Source organism: Podarcis muralis, chromosome 1 (genome assembly GCF_964188315.1).
Source record: "Podarcis muralis chromosome 1, rPodMur119.hap1.1, whole genome shotgun sequence".
NCBI lineage: Eukaryota > Metazoa > Chordata > Lepidosauria > Squamata > Lacertidae > Podarcis > Podarcis muralis.
In genome coordinates this window covers 21,910,310-21,925,724 of record NC_135655.1, presented here as the reverse complement: position 1 = coordinate 21,925,724, position 15,415 = coordinate 21,910,310, and the positions used below count along the sequence as shown (strand labels likewise).

The 15,415-nt window shown below is 45.3% G+C and overlaps 1 protein-coding gene across 1 annotated transcript in view; it reads left to right on the top strand.

Moving 5' to 3' along the window:
• Nucleotides 1-15,415, top strand: part of UNC79 (unc-79 subunit of NALCN channel complex) — a 129,980-nt gene that overhangs the window by 92,695 nt on the left and 21,870 nt on the right. The window contains exons 37-44 of the mRNA XM_028717104.2: nucleotides 749-889; nucleotides 3,345-3,383; nucleotides 3,866-3,978; nucleotides 4,081-4,166; nucleotides 5,880-6,053; nucleotides 6,717-6,785; nucleotides 9,023-9,133; nucleotides 11,267-11,371. Coding sequence (XP_028572937.2) covers nucleotides 749-889; nucleotides 3,345-3,383; nucleotides 3,866-3,978; nucleotides 4,081-4,166; nucleotides 5,880-6,053; nucleotides 6,717-6,785; nucleotides 9,023-9,133; nucleotides 11,267-11,371 — 838 coding nt within the window. The remainder of the gene's footprint in view (nucleotides 1-748; nucleotides 890-3,344; nucleotides 3,384-3,865; nucleotides 3,979-4,080; nucleotides 4,167-5,879; nucleotides 6,054-6,716; nucleotides 6,786-9,022; nucleotides 9,134-11,266; nucleotides 11,372-15,415) is intronic.

Below are 15,415 nucleotides of genomic sequence, written 5' to 3'. Positions count from 1 at the left end.
TCAGACAAAAATGTGTTGGGAATGGTATCTCACCTTGTGCTCTGACCATTCTTCATTACTCCTCTGAATGCATTAATCAGGTACCAGTGGCTGGAAAAACCCTGACTGTAGCATTACAAACGGAATAAAAGGAAGTAGAATTAAGATTTTCATTTTATTTTTGCAAATGACCAAATCTCTCGCGAGGTTAATTTTGTATCAGCCGGTCAGTCTGCCTGCTTCCAGAAAGCTTTGGCAGCAGGTAGTAAACTGGGCTAAATGAGATTGACTTTCATGACCTTGCTGGCATTTTCTCATGCTGCCGCTGAGAGGGAAGAGGAAAATTGCCTGTACAATCCCATTAAGTTCAAATATCACAATCTGTTGGAGACATTAGTGAGTGGTTGATCAAATTACCCAAGCATGCCCATTGGGCCGAGATGTACTGGTTTCCCAATGTTGTTTGTCTCTTTCTGTGCCCTGCGATATTCTGCCTCATCTCTCCTGCATCTGACATGTCCCTTAAGATCACACATTACACACACACACACACACACACACACACAGCCTTGGCAAAGTTTTCAAAGATGTCTCTTGGCATTGCAGGAGCAGCCTGCCAGTCAGTGCCCACAGCAGCTAATGCTGAATAAATGTCTTCCTTCCTTTCCTGCAAGCCAACCCACAGATCCATCAGTCATGGCTTTAATCACTGTAGGGATGTAATGTCCTCTTTTAATCCCCAGACTTCCTCTTCATAATTTTCTTATAGGTGTCATGATTGTGGAGCCATCTTGGAAGAGTATGATGAAGAAACATTAGGTCTGGCCATTGTGGTTCTCTCCACGTTTATTCACCTCAGCCCAGATCTGGCTGCTCCTTTGTTGCTGGATATCATGCAGTCTGTAGGAAGGTAAGAGACTTGCCTTGCCTTGCCTTGCCTTGCCTTGCCCTGCTGCTTTATACTGACTCAGACTAATGGTCCACCTTGCTTAGTATCACCTTCATTGACATAGAATCATAGAAAGGTAGAGATGGAAGGGATCCCAAGGGTCATCTAGTCCAATCCCCTGCAATGTAGGAATCTCAGCTAAAGGAATCCATGACAGATGGCCATCCAGCCTCTGCTTAAGAACCTCCAAGGAAGCAGAGTCCACAACCTCCCGAGGGAGACCATTCCACTGTCGAGCAGCTCTTAGAAAGTTCTTCCTAATGTTTAGTCAGAATCTTCTTTCTTGTAACTTGAAGCCATTGGTTTGGAGTCCTATGCTCCAGAGCAGGAGAAAACAAGCTTGCTCCATCTTCCATGTGACAGCCCTCGAAATGTTTAAAGGTGGCTACTTTCTTGGGCTCCGTGATCACTGCAGATGGTGACAGCAGCCACGAAATTAAAAGATGCCTGCTTCTTGGGAGAAAAGCAATGACAAACCTAGACAGCATCTTAAAAAGCAGAGACATCACCTTGCTGACAAAGGTCCATATAGTTAAAGCTATGGTTTTCCCAGTAGTGATGTATGGAAGTGAGAGCTGGACCATAAAGAAGGCTGATCATCGAAGAATTGATGCTTTTGAATTATGGTGCTGGAGGAGACTCTTGAGAGTTCCATGGACTGCAAGAAGATAAACCTCTCCATTCTTAAGGAAATCAGCCCTGAGTGCTCACTGGAAGGACATATCCTGAAGCTGAGGCTCCAATACTTTGGCCACCTCATGAGAAGAGAAGACTCCCTGGAAAACTGCCTGATGTTGGGAAAGATGGAGGACACAAGAAGAAGGGGACGACAGAGGACGAGATGGTTGGACAGTGTTCTCGAAGCTACCAGCATGAGTTTGACCAAACTGCGGGAGGCAGTGGAAGACAGGAGTGCCTGGCGTGCTCTGGTCCATGGGGTCATGAAGAGTTGGACACGACTAAATGACTAAACAACAACAATAATCTCTCCTCTCCATTTCCTCTTCTCCCGGCTAAACATACCCAGCTCCTTCAACCATTCCTCATAAGGCTTGGTTTCTAGATCCTTGATCATCTTGGTCACCCTCCTCTGCACACTTTCTAGCTTGTCAACATCCTTCTTAAACTGTGGTGCCCAGAATTAGACACAGCATTCTGGTCTGACCAAGGCAGAATAGAGCAGTGCTATTTTACTGCTCTATTTTACTATTTTACTTCCCTTGATCTAGACGCTATACATCTGTTGATGCAGCCTAGAATAGCATTAGCTTTTTAAATAGAAGCTCTCCAGGGTTTCAGGCAGGACTCTCCCCCAGCCCTATCTAGAAATGTCAGAGATTGAATCTGGGAACTTCTGCATGCAAAGCAGATGCTCTGTCACTGAGCTATGCCTCTTGCTTCCCTCCCTTCTGTGCAGAAATGGTTTGCAACCATGAGGGAGCTGACTATCGTCGCCGTCACTTGGTAATCCTGAATGTATGGGAACGCTTATATTAGGGATGGGGAACTCAAGTGTTGTTGGACAACAACTCCCATAACCCCTGACTGTCATCCACACCGACTGGGGCTGGTGGGAGATGGAGTCCAACAACATCTGGACACCGTGTGTGATAAGAAGTGGCATGGAGGAATTTGAAAGGTAGTTAAAGATTGTTGCTAATATCCAGGATGGAGAGGTTCATGTCCTCTAGATGTTGGACTCCAAAATCCCCAAGCAGCATGGCCAATAGTTCCCTGTCCCTGGGGGGCCACACTTCTGACCTTCATGATAAGTGGCATGGAGGAACCTGAAAATTGGTTAGAGATTGCTGCTGAGGGATTGAGCCCAGGAACTGCTGTAAACATTTGATGCTCAGCCTCACAGTGAGAGAACTGCTTCTTGCAGAGGACAGTGGGCTCCCAGCTGAAAATGTCCTGCCCCCATGTCATATCCTCACCTTTCGCTTTCTCCATAATTTATACTTTCACTTGCCTGTGAAGTTGGAAGGGATTAGACCTGGGCCCATTTGTATGCTAAGTGGACATGCTTTCATCACTTCCTCTTTGTCATGAGAAGGGAAAGTGAATAGAAGTTCCGACAGTTTTGCAACAGTGGCCAAGCTGTTCTGCATAGCTCAGTTGGGAGAGCATGAGACTCTTAATCTCAGGGTCATGGGTTTGAGCCCCACATAGAGTGGAAGATTCCTGCATTGCAGGGGGTTGGACTAGATGATCCTTGTGGTCCCTCCCAACTCTACGATTCTATGATAATGCTTTAGCAAAAGTATGTCATATTTTGCCAGCCAGATATTGACCAAAGATAGTCTTCATGATTGTGAAGTCATTTTATCTGGGATTTGATTTGATTGCACCAGTCATTTCGACTATTTTACTTTAATAAAAATAAATTGTTTTTGTTTGCCTCCTTCTCCACCAGGTTGGCTTCAAGCACCAATTTTTCTAATCAAGCAGAAAGGTACAGTACAATCAAAACAAGTTTTTCCCCTCTATACAGACCACAAACAAGTGTATAAATATCCCCTGTTTGGTGGAGGTAATTTTGAATTAAGGAAGGAAAAAAACAGAACAAAAAACCCACAGCAAACATATTTGGTTTCCTCTCCCTTGCTTGTCGTCATGCTGTAGTTTGCAGCACCATCCGTTGGCAGCAGCTTGAACTGCTGTGTGATGACAGCCTTACATTTTTATGTAACAGGAAGATATGCAAGCTGGGGGAAAAGCACTAATTTGAGCGAAGACATTCGAATCACATGCAGCGAATGAGTGTTCATTCAGCCCCCCCCAGTTAACTCTTACTCTTTTCTCGCCACAATGTATTTGAAATGAAATTCCTACTGAACATATCAAAGTGGATGATGTTTGGTTTTTCCATGGTGAGATATGCTTGAAGAATCATGGCATCTCCCTCCCTCTTTATTCCTTCATTTTGTTCCTCAGCATGATGATCCCAGGGAATGCTGCAGGCGTGGCCAAGCAATTTCTCCGCTGTATTTTCCATCAACTGGCTCCCAATGGCATACTTCCCCAGCTGTTCCAGAGCAACATCAAAGGTAATGTGCAAATGTCTGAGATTTGTTTCCCTTCCTCTCCACAACCTCCATGCTGAAACTTCTTTGGAAAACAACAACAACCCCAAATGTTGTCATTTGCAGATGGAAGTTTTCTACGGACCTTGGCTACATCTCTCATGGATTTCAGTGAACTGAGTTCCATAGCTGCTTTGAGCCAGCTCCTGGAGGTTAGTCTACTATCTGTGTATCTTTCACAATCACTGTTTTCTTTCCACTGGATGTATTTTACATCTTCTCATCTCACACCCTAAACTTTTCTACTCTCGAGTTTTGCTTTTACTGGGGCAGAGTTGAAACTGCTCAGAGACTTCCATTTTGTGCAGGGCAAACACCACATTTATTTTTCAATGTGTGTCTTCTCTCACAGCACTGAGAACTAAAGAAGAGTCCTGCTGGATCAGGCCAATGGCCCATCTAGTCCAGCATCCTATTCTCCCAGTGGCTGATCAGATACCTGTGGGAAGCCAGGAGGCTAGACATGAGCGCAACAGCTCTCTGCCCACCTGTAACTAGTGTTCAGAGATATGATTCTTCTGACAGTTCAAGCAGAACATAGCCATCAAGACTAGTAGCTTTTGGCTACCAGCTGGCCTTAGACACCTGAGGTGTATTTTTATTGTTCTCACCCTGTTCTTGTGATTGTAATTTGTTTTAAACTGTTTTAAAGTTGTGTTTTAAGTTGTTGCAACCCACCTTGGGGCCTTAGGGTGAAGAACAGGTAATAAGTAAAACAATTTATTTACACAACGGAGCTTTTCATAGAATCAGAGAATTGTAGGAAGGGACCTCAACAGTCCATAGCTGTCAATGTTTCCCTTTTTTAAAGGGAAACCCCCTTATTCCGAATAGGATTCCTCTCAAGAAAAGGGAAAAGTTGACAGCTATGCAAGAGTCATCTAGTCCAGTCTCCTGCAATGCAGGAATCTCAGCTAAAGCATCCATGACAGATGGCCATCCAACCTCTGCTTAAAAACCTCCACAGAAGGAGAGTCCACAACCTCCCAAGGGACACTGTTCCTCTGCCCAACAGCTTCCTTTCCTCTCTACTGCATGCCCAACACTTTGGTTGGGGACCCTCAGCAGCAGATTTGTGGGACGGGGGTACACAGAGGCTGGAAATGGGAGGAGAGAAACCCAAAGTCTCCTTGCACAAATGGATTTCCCTTGATCAAACAGGCAGACATGATTACGTGTTGTCCCATTGCTACTGTAGGTAAAAAATAATATCTGTGTCCAAATGCAACGTGGCACTGAATACCTGTTGCTGGGGGTCAAAAATCAGGGGAGGGATGTCTTTATTCCCTGGTTGTGACATTTCCAGAGGGATCTTGCTGGTTGCTGTTGAAACTGGGATGCTGGATTAGAAAGACCTTTCATTATAGCTGTTCTTCTAACTCATGCTTACTACACACACACACACACACACACACACACACACACACGTATCTCCAGATCAGTTTCATTTCTTATCATTACATTTATACTCCACCTCTCCCTCCAAGGAGCTCAAGGTGGTGTATGTAGTTCACTCTTTCACCTTTACAACAACCCTGTGAGGTAGGTTAGGCACCACCTACATATTTGCTTCTCCCCATTCCTGTGATGTAGAACATACACCAGCCTTTCTCAACCCGATGCCCTCCAGATGTTTTGAATGCCAACTCTCACCAGCTATAGCTGGCACAGGTGTACTGGTTGGAATGGATGCAAGTTGAAGTGCTGGAGGTTAGGAAAGGTTGAGATACAAGGTAGTTTGTAATTTATTTGTTGGAGGGAATAGGAAATCAGTCCCTATTGTCTGCACTTTTCAAAAATGCTCCACACCGTCTTAGTTTTTTTTGCGAGCAGGGTTTGAATTGTCCATGTACTTATTTTCTTAGGGCCTAAACACCAAGAAGAATTTACCAGCAGGGGGCGGGATGCTACGCTGCTTGGAGAACATTGCTACGTTCATGGAAGCTTTGCCGATGGATTCCCCCAGCAACCTCTGGACCACGATCAGCAACCAGTTCCAGACGTTCTTTACGAAACTGCCCTGCGTTTTGCCACTTAAGGTACAGTGCTTGCAATCCCAGATTCAGTCCTTGGCATCCCCAGGTGCTGCTGAGAAAACCGCCCACCTAAAACCTCAGACTGCTGTTGCCAGTCATTGTAGATAATGTGAAGCTAGATGGGCCAGTGGTCTGACTTGGCAAGCGCCTATCCAATCTGAGTGGAGATTTCTCTCTCTCTCTCAATTCACACAGGGTTTGGTCAAGGAGGACTTGCACGCTGGCAAATCTGTGTTAGCCAGACGTTCTGCTCAACTTACCCATCATCTAGTACAGTGTTTCCCAAACTTGGGTTTCCAGCTGTTTTTTGACCACCACTCCCATCATCCCTAGCTAGCAGGAACAGTGGTGAGGGATGATGGGAACTGGAGTCCCAAAACAACTGGAAACCCAAGTTTGGGAAACCCTGATCTAGTAAGTAGCAGGCACTGCCATGCACCACCTGCTAGAGCTGGCTATCTATGCAGGAGTGGAAGTGCTACAAAGTGGTACCTCCAGCCCAAAAGCCCACTCTTAACTGCCTCTCAGACATACTCACATTGTGTGCTTCTGCACTTCTGTACGGCTGTATTTTCTTTAGCATCCTTTATACCTGGCAGGGCTAAATTACATTCCAAGGAAAGGCACTAACTCTTTCTTCTGTGTCCTCTCCCGTTTTCTCCCCAGTGTTCTTTAGATTCTAGTCTAAGAATAATGATCTGCTTGCTGAAGATACCCACCAGCAGTGCTGCCAGAGTAAGTGCTCAAGGTTTTATATATTTATATAAAACCTCCCGTCTTCCTCATCATTTCAGGTTTCTTCCTTATCTCTTTGCGGGAAGAGTATTATAGCCAAGTGCAATTGTGCCGTGTCAAGCAGGATAGGAGTTCTCCGAATCTAGGTTGCATTAATGTGTGGGAGGGATTACATTCACTATGTGGGTGGGAGTTTATGTCTTCTTAAGGAGTTGGATTTCTTTCTCTTCTTTTTTAAAGCGGCACCAGTGGATTTACCTAGAGCTTTGCAGTTTGGGACAAACCGAACAGAGATGAGAGCAAGTACAGGATTTGGTTAATGAAAAATATTGAATAGCAGAGGCTGCATTTCTTGGGACTTTCATGTCTGGTTTAATTAAGGGAGGCAAGCGCATGACTTAATGGCACATGGCTGACGGTGTGAGCCAACGTCATTGAAAAATGTTGCGTTTGAGGCAATGCGATGGCCAACTTTTTGTCTGCAGCGTTCGGCTTGTGACTTTTAGCTGCACCTGAAAGCTGTTGCCCGGTGTGTTGGACAGCAAAAGATCATCATGTTTGTGTGGACTGGTTTTCCAGAAGTGAGGTCAACCAGGCAACTCTAAGCAGAGCAGAGCATGCAGAAGGCCTCACAGCCATTCCCTGGGATTTTCCAGTTTAAAGAGCCAGGTAGCAGGTAATAAGAAAAACTCTCTGCAGGAGACCCTGGGAAGCCACTGCCTGCCAGAGTAGAAAATACTTGGTTAGATAAACAAATAGCCTGATTCCTATGACTGTTTCAATAGCTTTGATCTCAAAGAGAGTGAGATGCTTTTATCCATGTGCATTTGTGCTCACCCACATGGTTATTTATTTATTTTATTTATTAGATATATATCCCGCCCTTCATCATAAGATCTCAGCGTGGTTAACAGAATATGGTTCACAGGGAGCCTATGGGAGCTAAACAGTTTCCTTGCTCAACTGGAGAATACCCCAGGGAAAGAGGATTCTGATCTTTCCTGGAACATGTTGTTGTTGTTGTTGTTGATTTATTAATTGCCTAGTAAACCACTGTCTCAATGGGATTTACACATAATGTAATTAAAAGCAGTTAAAAGGGCAAAAATAACTAGTAATATAGGGTTGTGGGTTCAAGCCCCATGTTGGGCAAAATATTCCTTCATTGCAGGGGTTTGGACTAGATGACTCTCGTGATCCTCCCAGTTCTATGATGTAAAACAAGGCAAAAAACCCTGGCAAATGGGCACTCATAGTAAAGGGCTGTTTAAGGTAAAGGTAAAGGACCCCTGGGCAGTTAAGTCCAGTCAAAGGTGACTATGGGGTTGTGGCTCTCATCTCGCTTTCAGGCCGAGGGAGCTGGTATTTGTCCACAGACAGCTTTCCGGGTCATGTGGTCAGCATGACTAAACCGCTTCTGGTGCAGCGGAACACCATGACAGAAACCAGAGCGCATGGAAATGCCGTTTACCTTCCCGCCGCAACGGTACCTATTTGTCTGCTTGCACTGCCGTGCTTTCAAACTGCTAGGTTGGCAGGAGCTGGGACAGAGCAACAGGAGCTCACCCCATCGTGCAGATTCGAACCACTGACCTTCTGATCGGCAAACGCAAGAGGCTCAGTGGTTTAGACCACAGTGCCACCCGTGTCCCTTCAAAAGGCCATTTATTCAGCAGGGAAAGTCTGTATGAACAAAAATGTCTTCAGTTGTTTCTGGAAAGTACATATAGTGCCTGTCATATGTTGGCAGGATAGCTGCTCCATAGAAATTCATATCTTGACAGGAAAGCTATTCCACAGAAAGCCCTACTCAGTATTATTGTGGAGTGGGCTTCTGAGATGTTTGGAGTTGCAGGAGAAACTCTCCCCCAGAAACTCTCCTGCAATCTGCTGGGTGTATAAGGGTCTCTCAAGCAACCTGGTCTTGAGCAGCGTAGGGACTTGTATGTTAACGCCAACACTTTGAACTTGGCCCGGTTGCAGATTGGCAGCCAGTGCGAATCTTGCAAGCAGAACTCTTTCCAGGAGTTCTCTCAAGGTGCTGGCTGGGAATCCCAAAGTGTGACTACAGTCATTGGAACGAATCAGTTTGGGCAGCTGCAACTTCATATCCTTCAAGTTAAAAAAAGGGGGGGTAGGCTTTGTTATAATGAATGATTTCACAACCCACACACCCTTCATTTTGCTGAAAGAAGCATATATTTCCTGACATGCCCTCCATCTTCCTTTCATTGCAGAGCCTGCTAGAGCCATTTTCCAAATTGCTGAGTTTCGTCATTCAGAACGCCGTCTTCACCCTAGCGTATTTGGTAGAGCTGTGCGGTTTGTGTCACAGAGCTTTCACAAAGGTAATTAACTGGCTTGTTTCCTTTTAATTGCACCAGAGACAGGGGCAAACGGAGAACCCACCTACCCCTTATTTTTGTTCTCAAGCGAAATTGACATTGAAGCAACCTCTGTTCCGTCTGCTATTTAAAATTAGAGGTAAAGTTGAACGTTACAGAAAGGAGCTGAAACTCTGGCCAAAACCTGCTTGAGAGGTTGTGCAAATATTATACTTTACCTTTTCCTTAATGGATCTGGGGATAGCTCATTAATAGAAATTCTGGACTCTACTAGGGGTACTTTCACACTAATACATCGGTGTGGGAAACTTTTTCAGCCCAAGGCCCTCATTCTCTTCTGGGCAGCCCTTCAGAAGTCACATGTTAGAGCCAAAAGTAGGCAGAGCAATTGATGCAGTCTTCTTTCTACACAAGCTTACACATCCCTATCTGTCCTCCATCCACATGAATGTGTGTGTGAGCGGGGGGAGATGTTTGCATCTTCCATGTCTGCCATAGTTTGAGAGGTATATTTTTCATTATGTCCACTACTTTCTACCTCGCTGCTGTGGTGTTTGCATTATCAGTAATTCTACTGAACATGCATTAGGCCATCCTGTCTCTCAAAAATAAGAGAGGTTTCCTCCCCATCTGACAAAAATCCAGATGAATAAACTGTAGGGACATCTGGAGTTTATCTCACAGGGGAGCAAATTAGCTTGGGAATGGGGGTTAGAAAGTTGCTCTCCCCCCATCTTTCCATTTTTCTATGCGCCAGGACAAAATGCTCAATGGAACAGCAGATGTCATTGACATAATCCTCTCAGATGCAACATGCCCTTCCCTCCTGGAAGAGAAATCCTTTGCATCACAGGGGAGAGGAGCTGTGGAGCTTAGACAGATGCATAAACACACGCAGGCCATTGTAGGGCACTGAGCCCCTGTGGGAACGTCGATGTGTGTGCTCTATGAGCAAGCACACACCTCACTGGTTTTCTTCTTCTTTCAACTCTGTTTTCTTGCTCAAATTCTATGGACTGGACCCTAAATTCCCACGAAAGGGCTTGTGTATGCATACTACATCTAAAGCACATTACTTCCCCCAAAGAATCATGGGAGCTGTAGTTTGTTAACAGTGCTGAGAACTGTAGCTCTGTGAGGGTAAGCTGCAGTTCCTGGGATTCTATGAGGAATGTCATGATCTTTAAATATATGGTGTGGATGCAACCTGGAACTCCCTTTGCAGGATGAGGCTGCTGACTGAAAGGGGTGGTGCTAGGGGAGTTTTAGAAGTTGCCCCTACATTCCTCTGTTCCTTCTGAAAATCTGTTTCAGTGGGGACTGCAGAGTACGGACAAGAGGGAGGGATTTCCTTTCTGGAAGCAATTTTACAGATGGCAGGAGAACACCTGCTACTGGGGATAATAGCTTCATGGATGCACAGGGCAGAAAACTACAAGAAGGAAGTAGCTGGAGGAAATGGCACGTGGTTTCAGTTGTGTCTATACTAATGCACAGAGAATGAGAAACAAGAAAGATGAGTTTGAGCTGTTGATACAGAATGCCAGATACGACCCAACAGGCTTTACTGAAACCTGGTGGGATGAGATTTATGTCTGGAACGTAGAAATTGAAGGGTGTAACCTTTTCAAAGGGCATAGACCAAACAGGAAGAGAGGAGTAGCATTATATGTAAAGGACATGTACACTTCTGAAGAGATCCAGAGGTTCAAGCAGAGGTTGGATGGCCTAAGCTGTCATGAATGCTTTAATTGAGATTCCTGTATTGCAGAGGGATGGACTAGATGACTCTCGGGTTCCCTTCCAACTCTCCAATTCTTTGATTCTGTGAGCATGAGCCTCTCCTGGAACAGAATCTTCCTTCATGGAAGGGCAGTTCAGGATCTAAGCCTCTGTATGTGATTTGTATATAAAAGTGATTTAGTGGTTAGTTATAGGTTGCTGTGCGATTTTGAGGATGGTGTTATTTTATGGATTTTATGTTATTCTTTTAATGTATTTGGCTTTCTTCTAAACCGCTCTGTACTTGCGCAAAGGGAGGCATATAAATCATCTAAACAAATAGCAGTCAAGGATTTGGTGTTGAAGAATGTTGGAAGCATTAATTTAACCCCGATTTGTTCACTTTTCTTTTAGGAAAGGGATAAGTTCTACTTATCCCGCAGTGTCATCTTAGAGTTGCTGCAAGCTCTGAAGTTAAAATCTCCCTTGCCAGATACAAACCTTCTGCTTTTGGTCCAGGTACGGAACAAACACTTTTTAAAAAATGGTTTTACAGTGAATGTATTGCGTGGGGTTTCCAAGCACTGGACAGCCAGTAGCTAAAAAGGGTTGAATGTCTGCATATCTGGAAATGTTTGCCTAAACAAAAATGTTTTAAGCAGACATTGAAAAGAATACAGAACTCAAAGTCATGAAGCAAGAGCAGCTGGGGGAAAACCAAAACTTTACAAAAACAAGCTATGGTTTCCTTGATCATTGCCATGGGGCAACACATGGTTAACTCCTGTTAACCAAACCATGGTTTAGTGTTAAGTGTGAGCTAGGCCACTGAGAGAGCTCCCTCCCAATTAAAACACCCTTCCTCTGTATTGGGCCTGAAGGACTCCTGCGCTACCAGATTGGAAGGAAAGCACACAGCAGATGTTGCTCACTAGAGAGACATACAACTTGTTTTTTAAACTACAGCAGCCTGACAGTAGCCATCCTCCACTGCAGAATGACTGGGCTGGCAGTTGCTGGCACTTAATCGCATTGAAATGACAAGGAGCTGAAATGGAAGTGACCTGGGTGGCCCACGGCGCAATGCACAGCTCTGCAGACTTGCTCCCCAGGTCACGCACAGTTCCACATGATTGACAGCCTCTTTTCTTTCCCCCCTCTGAAGTGCCTGGCGCTGCGCTCGGGCATATGTTTCTACGAGCCGCAGCTTCTCGTAAGCAACGGGCACATTAGTCAGAGAAAATTAGCAGTTGCCAGGAGAGTTGGAAAGTAACATTGACGTTCTAAATTACAGAGGGCTTAGAATTTCCCTAAAAACAACTATTATAATATCAGTGTTAAGAGGAGAAGCTCTGTGTGTGTGTGTGTGTGTGTGTGTGTGTGTGTGTGCGCGCGGTTGGTTGTTGTGGGGGGGTGACACACCAGGTAATGGGTTCAGGGAGGAAAAAGTTGATGTTTGCAAGTACCTTTATTTATGTATTTAAAAAGAGGAGAGGGCAGTCCTTTCTGCTTCTTGGACTCTGTGAGAAACAGGCAACGTTACACAGAATGACAGAGTACTTGCCCCCCCACAGACAAATCTCCCCACCCTACAAGAAACACATACACACATATGCACAAAGGGTCTGGGAATTGCACTCTGTTTGTCATGGCATACTGTGATCGCCAGCGGGGCATTTTTTAGGACTGAAGGTTGGGATGAGTTACTCATGGCAGCTCCGTCGTTGTTTGAAGCGTTGGGAAACAGTCTGAGGCCATCATGCTTCTTGAATACCAGCTGCTGGCAACCACAGGAGGGGAGAGTGCTGTTGTGCTCAGGTTCTGCTTGTGGGTTTCCCACGGCCATATGGTTGGCTCTTGTGAGGACAGGATGCTGGACTAGAGCGGCCATTGGCCTGATCTAGCAGACCTCTCCTTACATTCTTGAAGCTTTTTCTGTGAGGCAGGAAAGGAGGGTTTTCGTTTTCCCTCGGCTGCCTTGTGTCAAGGGTAAGTCTCTCCTGCCCCTCGCATCCCACACATACACAAAAAATGCTAGAATTCAGCACCATCCCTGCAAAAACCTCTGAACCCCATGCCCACTTTGGTGGGAGCTGAATGGGTCTATGGAACTTGGGTGTGCATTTTTGGCCCAACCTCTCCCAACCTGGTGCCCTCCAGATGTGTTGACCTACAAATACCATCCTCCCTGGCCATTGGTCAACTTCACAGGGGTTGGCGGGAGTTGCGGTCCAAACAGTCTGGAGAGTGCAAGATTGTGGAAGGCTTACTTATGTAATCATGGGTCTTCCACGCCCCCTAAGAAGAGGAGATCTGAGGAAGGCTTCCTCAACCACCCTGCTAAAGATGTCCCTAAAAGGAGGGTCCCTGGGAGACAATGAAGCCTCCATCTTCTGCTCATGAGTTTGTGGGTCTGCCTCCATCCTCGGACCCTACTGGGTTGCCAGATGGATCCAGTTCCACACCCCTGCTATATAAAGAACAGGAAGTGACCTACCACAATGGGAAGGTGGTAGAACAAGGTGGGACACTGAAATACCACTTGAGCAATCACTTAATACTCCTGTGTATAGCTGCGTGAGACATGTAGGGACTCAAGCTGCTTCTTGATTTGACAAAGATAGCAGTACGGGGGCTAAGAACGTTAAATAAGAAGCAAGGTGGGCTGAATAACAAAAGATATATTCCTGACATTTACATTTGATACCCCAATTATTTCCACGTTACTCATCGCTGTCAGAATTGGTAGTGACACAAAACAAGAGGAAAGCTTTCTTTACGCTGGAGGATGGAAAAGTTTGGGTAGGTGGTATAATCTGCATGAGGTGTTCATATGAGCTTCCCTGCGAGAAGAGCAGTTGTGGGGCAGGAAAGGTGTGGTCCCACTAGCTGGCCTCCCTTGGAAGCGAGAGTGAAGCTGCCAAAGGCTTAGGGTGTGTCTAGGAGTAAAGCCCATAGGGTGCTGGGGTTTGAAACCTGTCCTCATGCTCTTAACATGGGTATTGGGGGATTCCCTGGAGCAGAACTGTACCTGGAATCAGCAGCTGTGTGGGATTGTGGGGGTAACAACTGTTAGCTATTTTTTTTTAGTTATTCAGAGCAATGCTGTGGTTTCACCTTCAGACCTCAGTGATGGAGTGGACTCTACACACAAGAACTGAAGATGAATCTTGACTTGTCAGGATGGCAGCAAGAGAGCAATTTGTATTATTCATATGTATTAAGTCCAATGCAATACCTTTCTCTCCCTTGAGCCCAAGAGAGGGTTTAGTCCTTTTGCTTTCAAAACTCCTTTGTAGCAGTGCATAAGCCATTGGTCCATAGCTTGTCTGTCCTCACAAACCCCTCTGGACAGCATCTGCTTGAAGTCTTCACACTCCCATATTCTCAGTCAGCAAAACTCAGTCAGCGAAAAAACGATGGTACAGCCAGCTGAACCTTAACTCCCACTGTCGAAGGCACAAACACACTCACTTTTAAAGGAAGTTAAGTTAACAACACCATAGTTCAGCGTTTCTGTCACCTTAATGGGAACCACCTGCTTTGCAGCTGTTACATTACATGTGTTTTCTTTTCCGCAGTAAAATTTATTCTTTGTAAAATGCATTTTCTAACAAATACAGTGCAAATACTAACAGTGACCACAGCAGATGGAACAGGGCTCTTCTCTTTGCCCATAGCTAGGCACAACACATCTGTCCCCAAACTGCTGCCCTCCAGACCAGAGCTCTCATCAGCTCCAGCCAGCATGACCAATGGTCAAGGATAATGGGACTCATTGTCCAGAACATCTGGAGCCCATTGGGGGTGTGGAAGGCTGGTCCAAGGTTTCGGCTACCTGAGATCCTTTTACTTGGAGATGACAGGGACTGAACCAGGCACATTCTGCATGCAAACTGCCACTGAATCATGCCCCCATCACCAGCCCTGACTCTGGTCAGGGACATCAGTTTGTAATTCCTTCAGGGTGGGAGGGAGAGATCTCATGCATCTTGAATGCTACGGGGTTTTTCTTTCCACCAAGGCCTTAATATTGTCTCCATGCTGATTTCTCCTGACAGCAACAAGGCGCAAGCATAGGGCAGAATGTCATGTGGCCATAGCTCAGTGGTGGGCCGTGCAGAAGGGCCCAGGCTCAATCCCTCTCATCTCCAGGTAGGGCTGGGTGAGGACCCTGCCTAAAACCCCAGAGAGCAGCTGCCAATCAGTGTGGACAAAACAAAACAAAACACAAAACAAATAAAATACCGTGAAAATCCCTGAAACGAGAAGTCTTAATAGGATGCCAGCTACAAACCTCGTTTCACTGAACTATTCAGTTTCCTCAGAAGGAAATAGAGAAATCATAAACCTTAAATGATTTTAAACAAACTCAAGAACAGGGCTGAAACGCTCCCCTGAGTTTACAAAAAGATTTGAAAGCCTTAAGTTTTCAAGTTTTAGACATCGCCCTATTTAAAGAAAGCCAAGCAGTAGTAATAAGGAGTTGAGGACTCGGCTGTGAAAAATCTATTATTGCCTTTACAAAAAGGTTAAAAAACCCTACATATCACAAATTCAAAG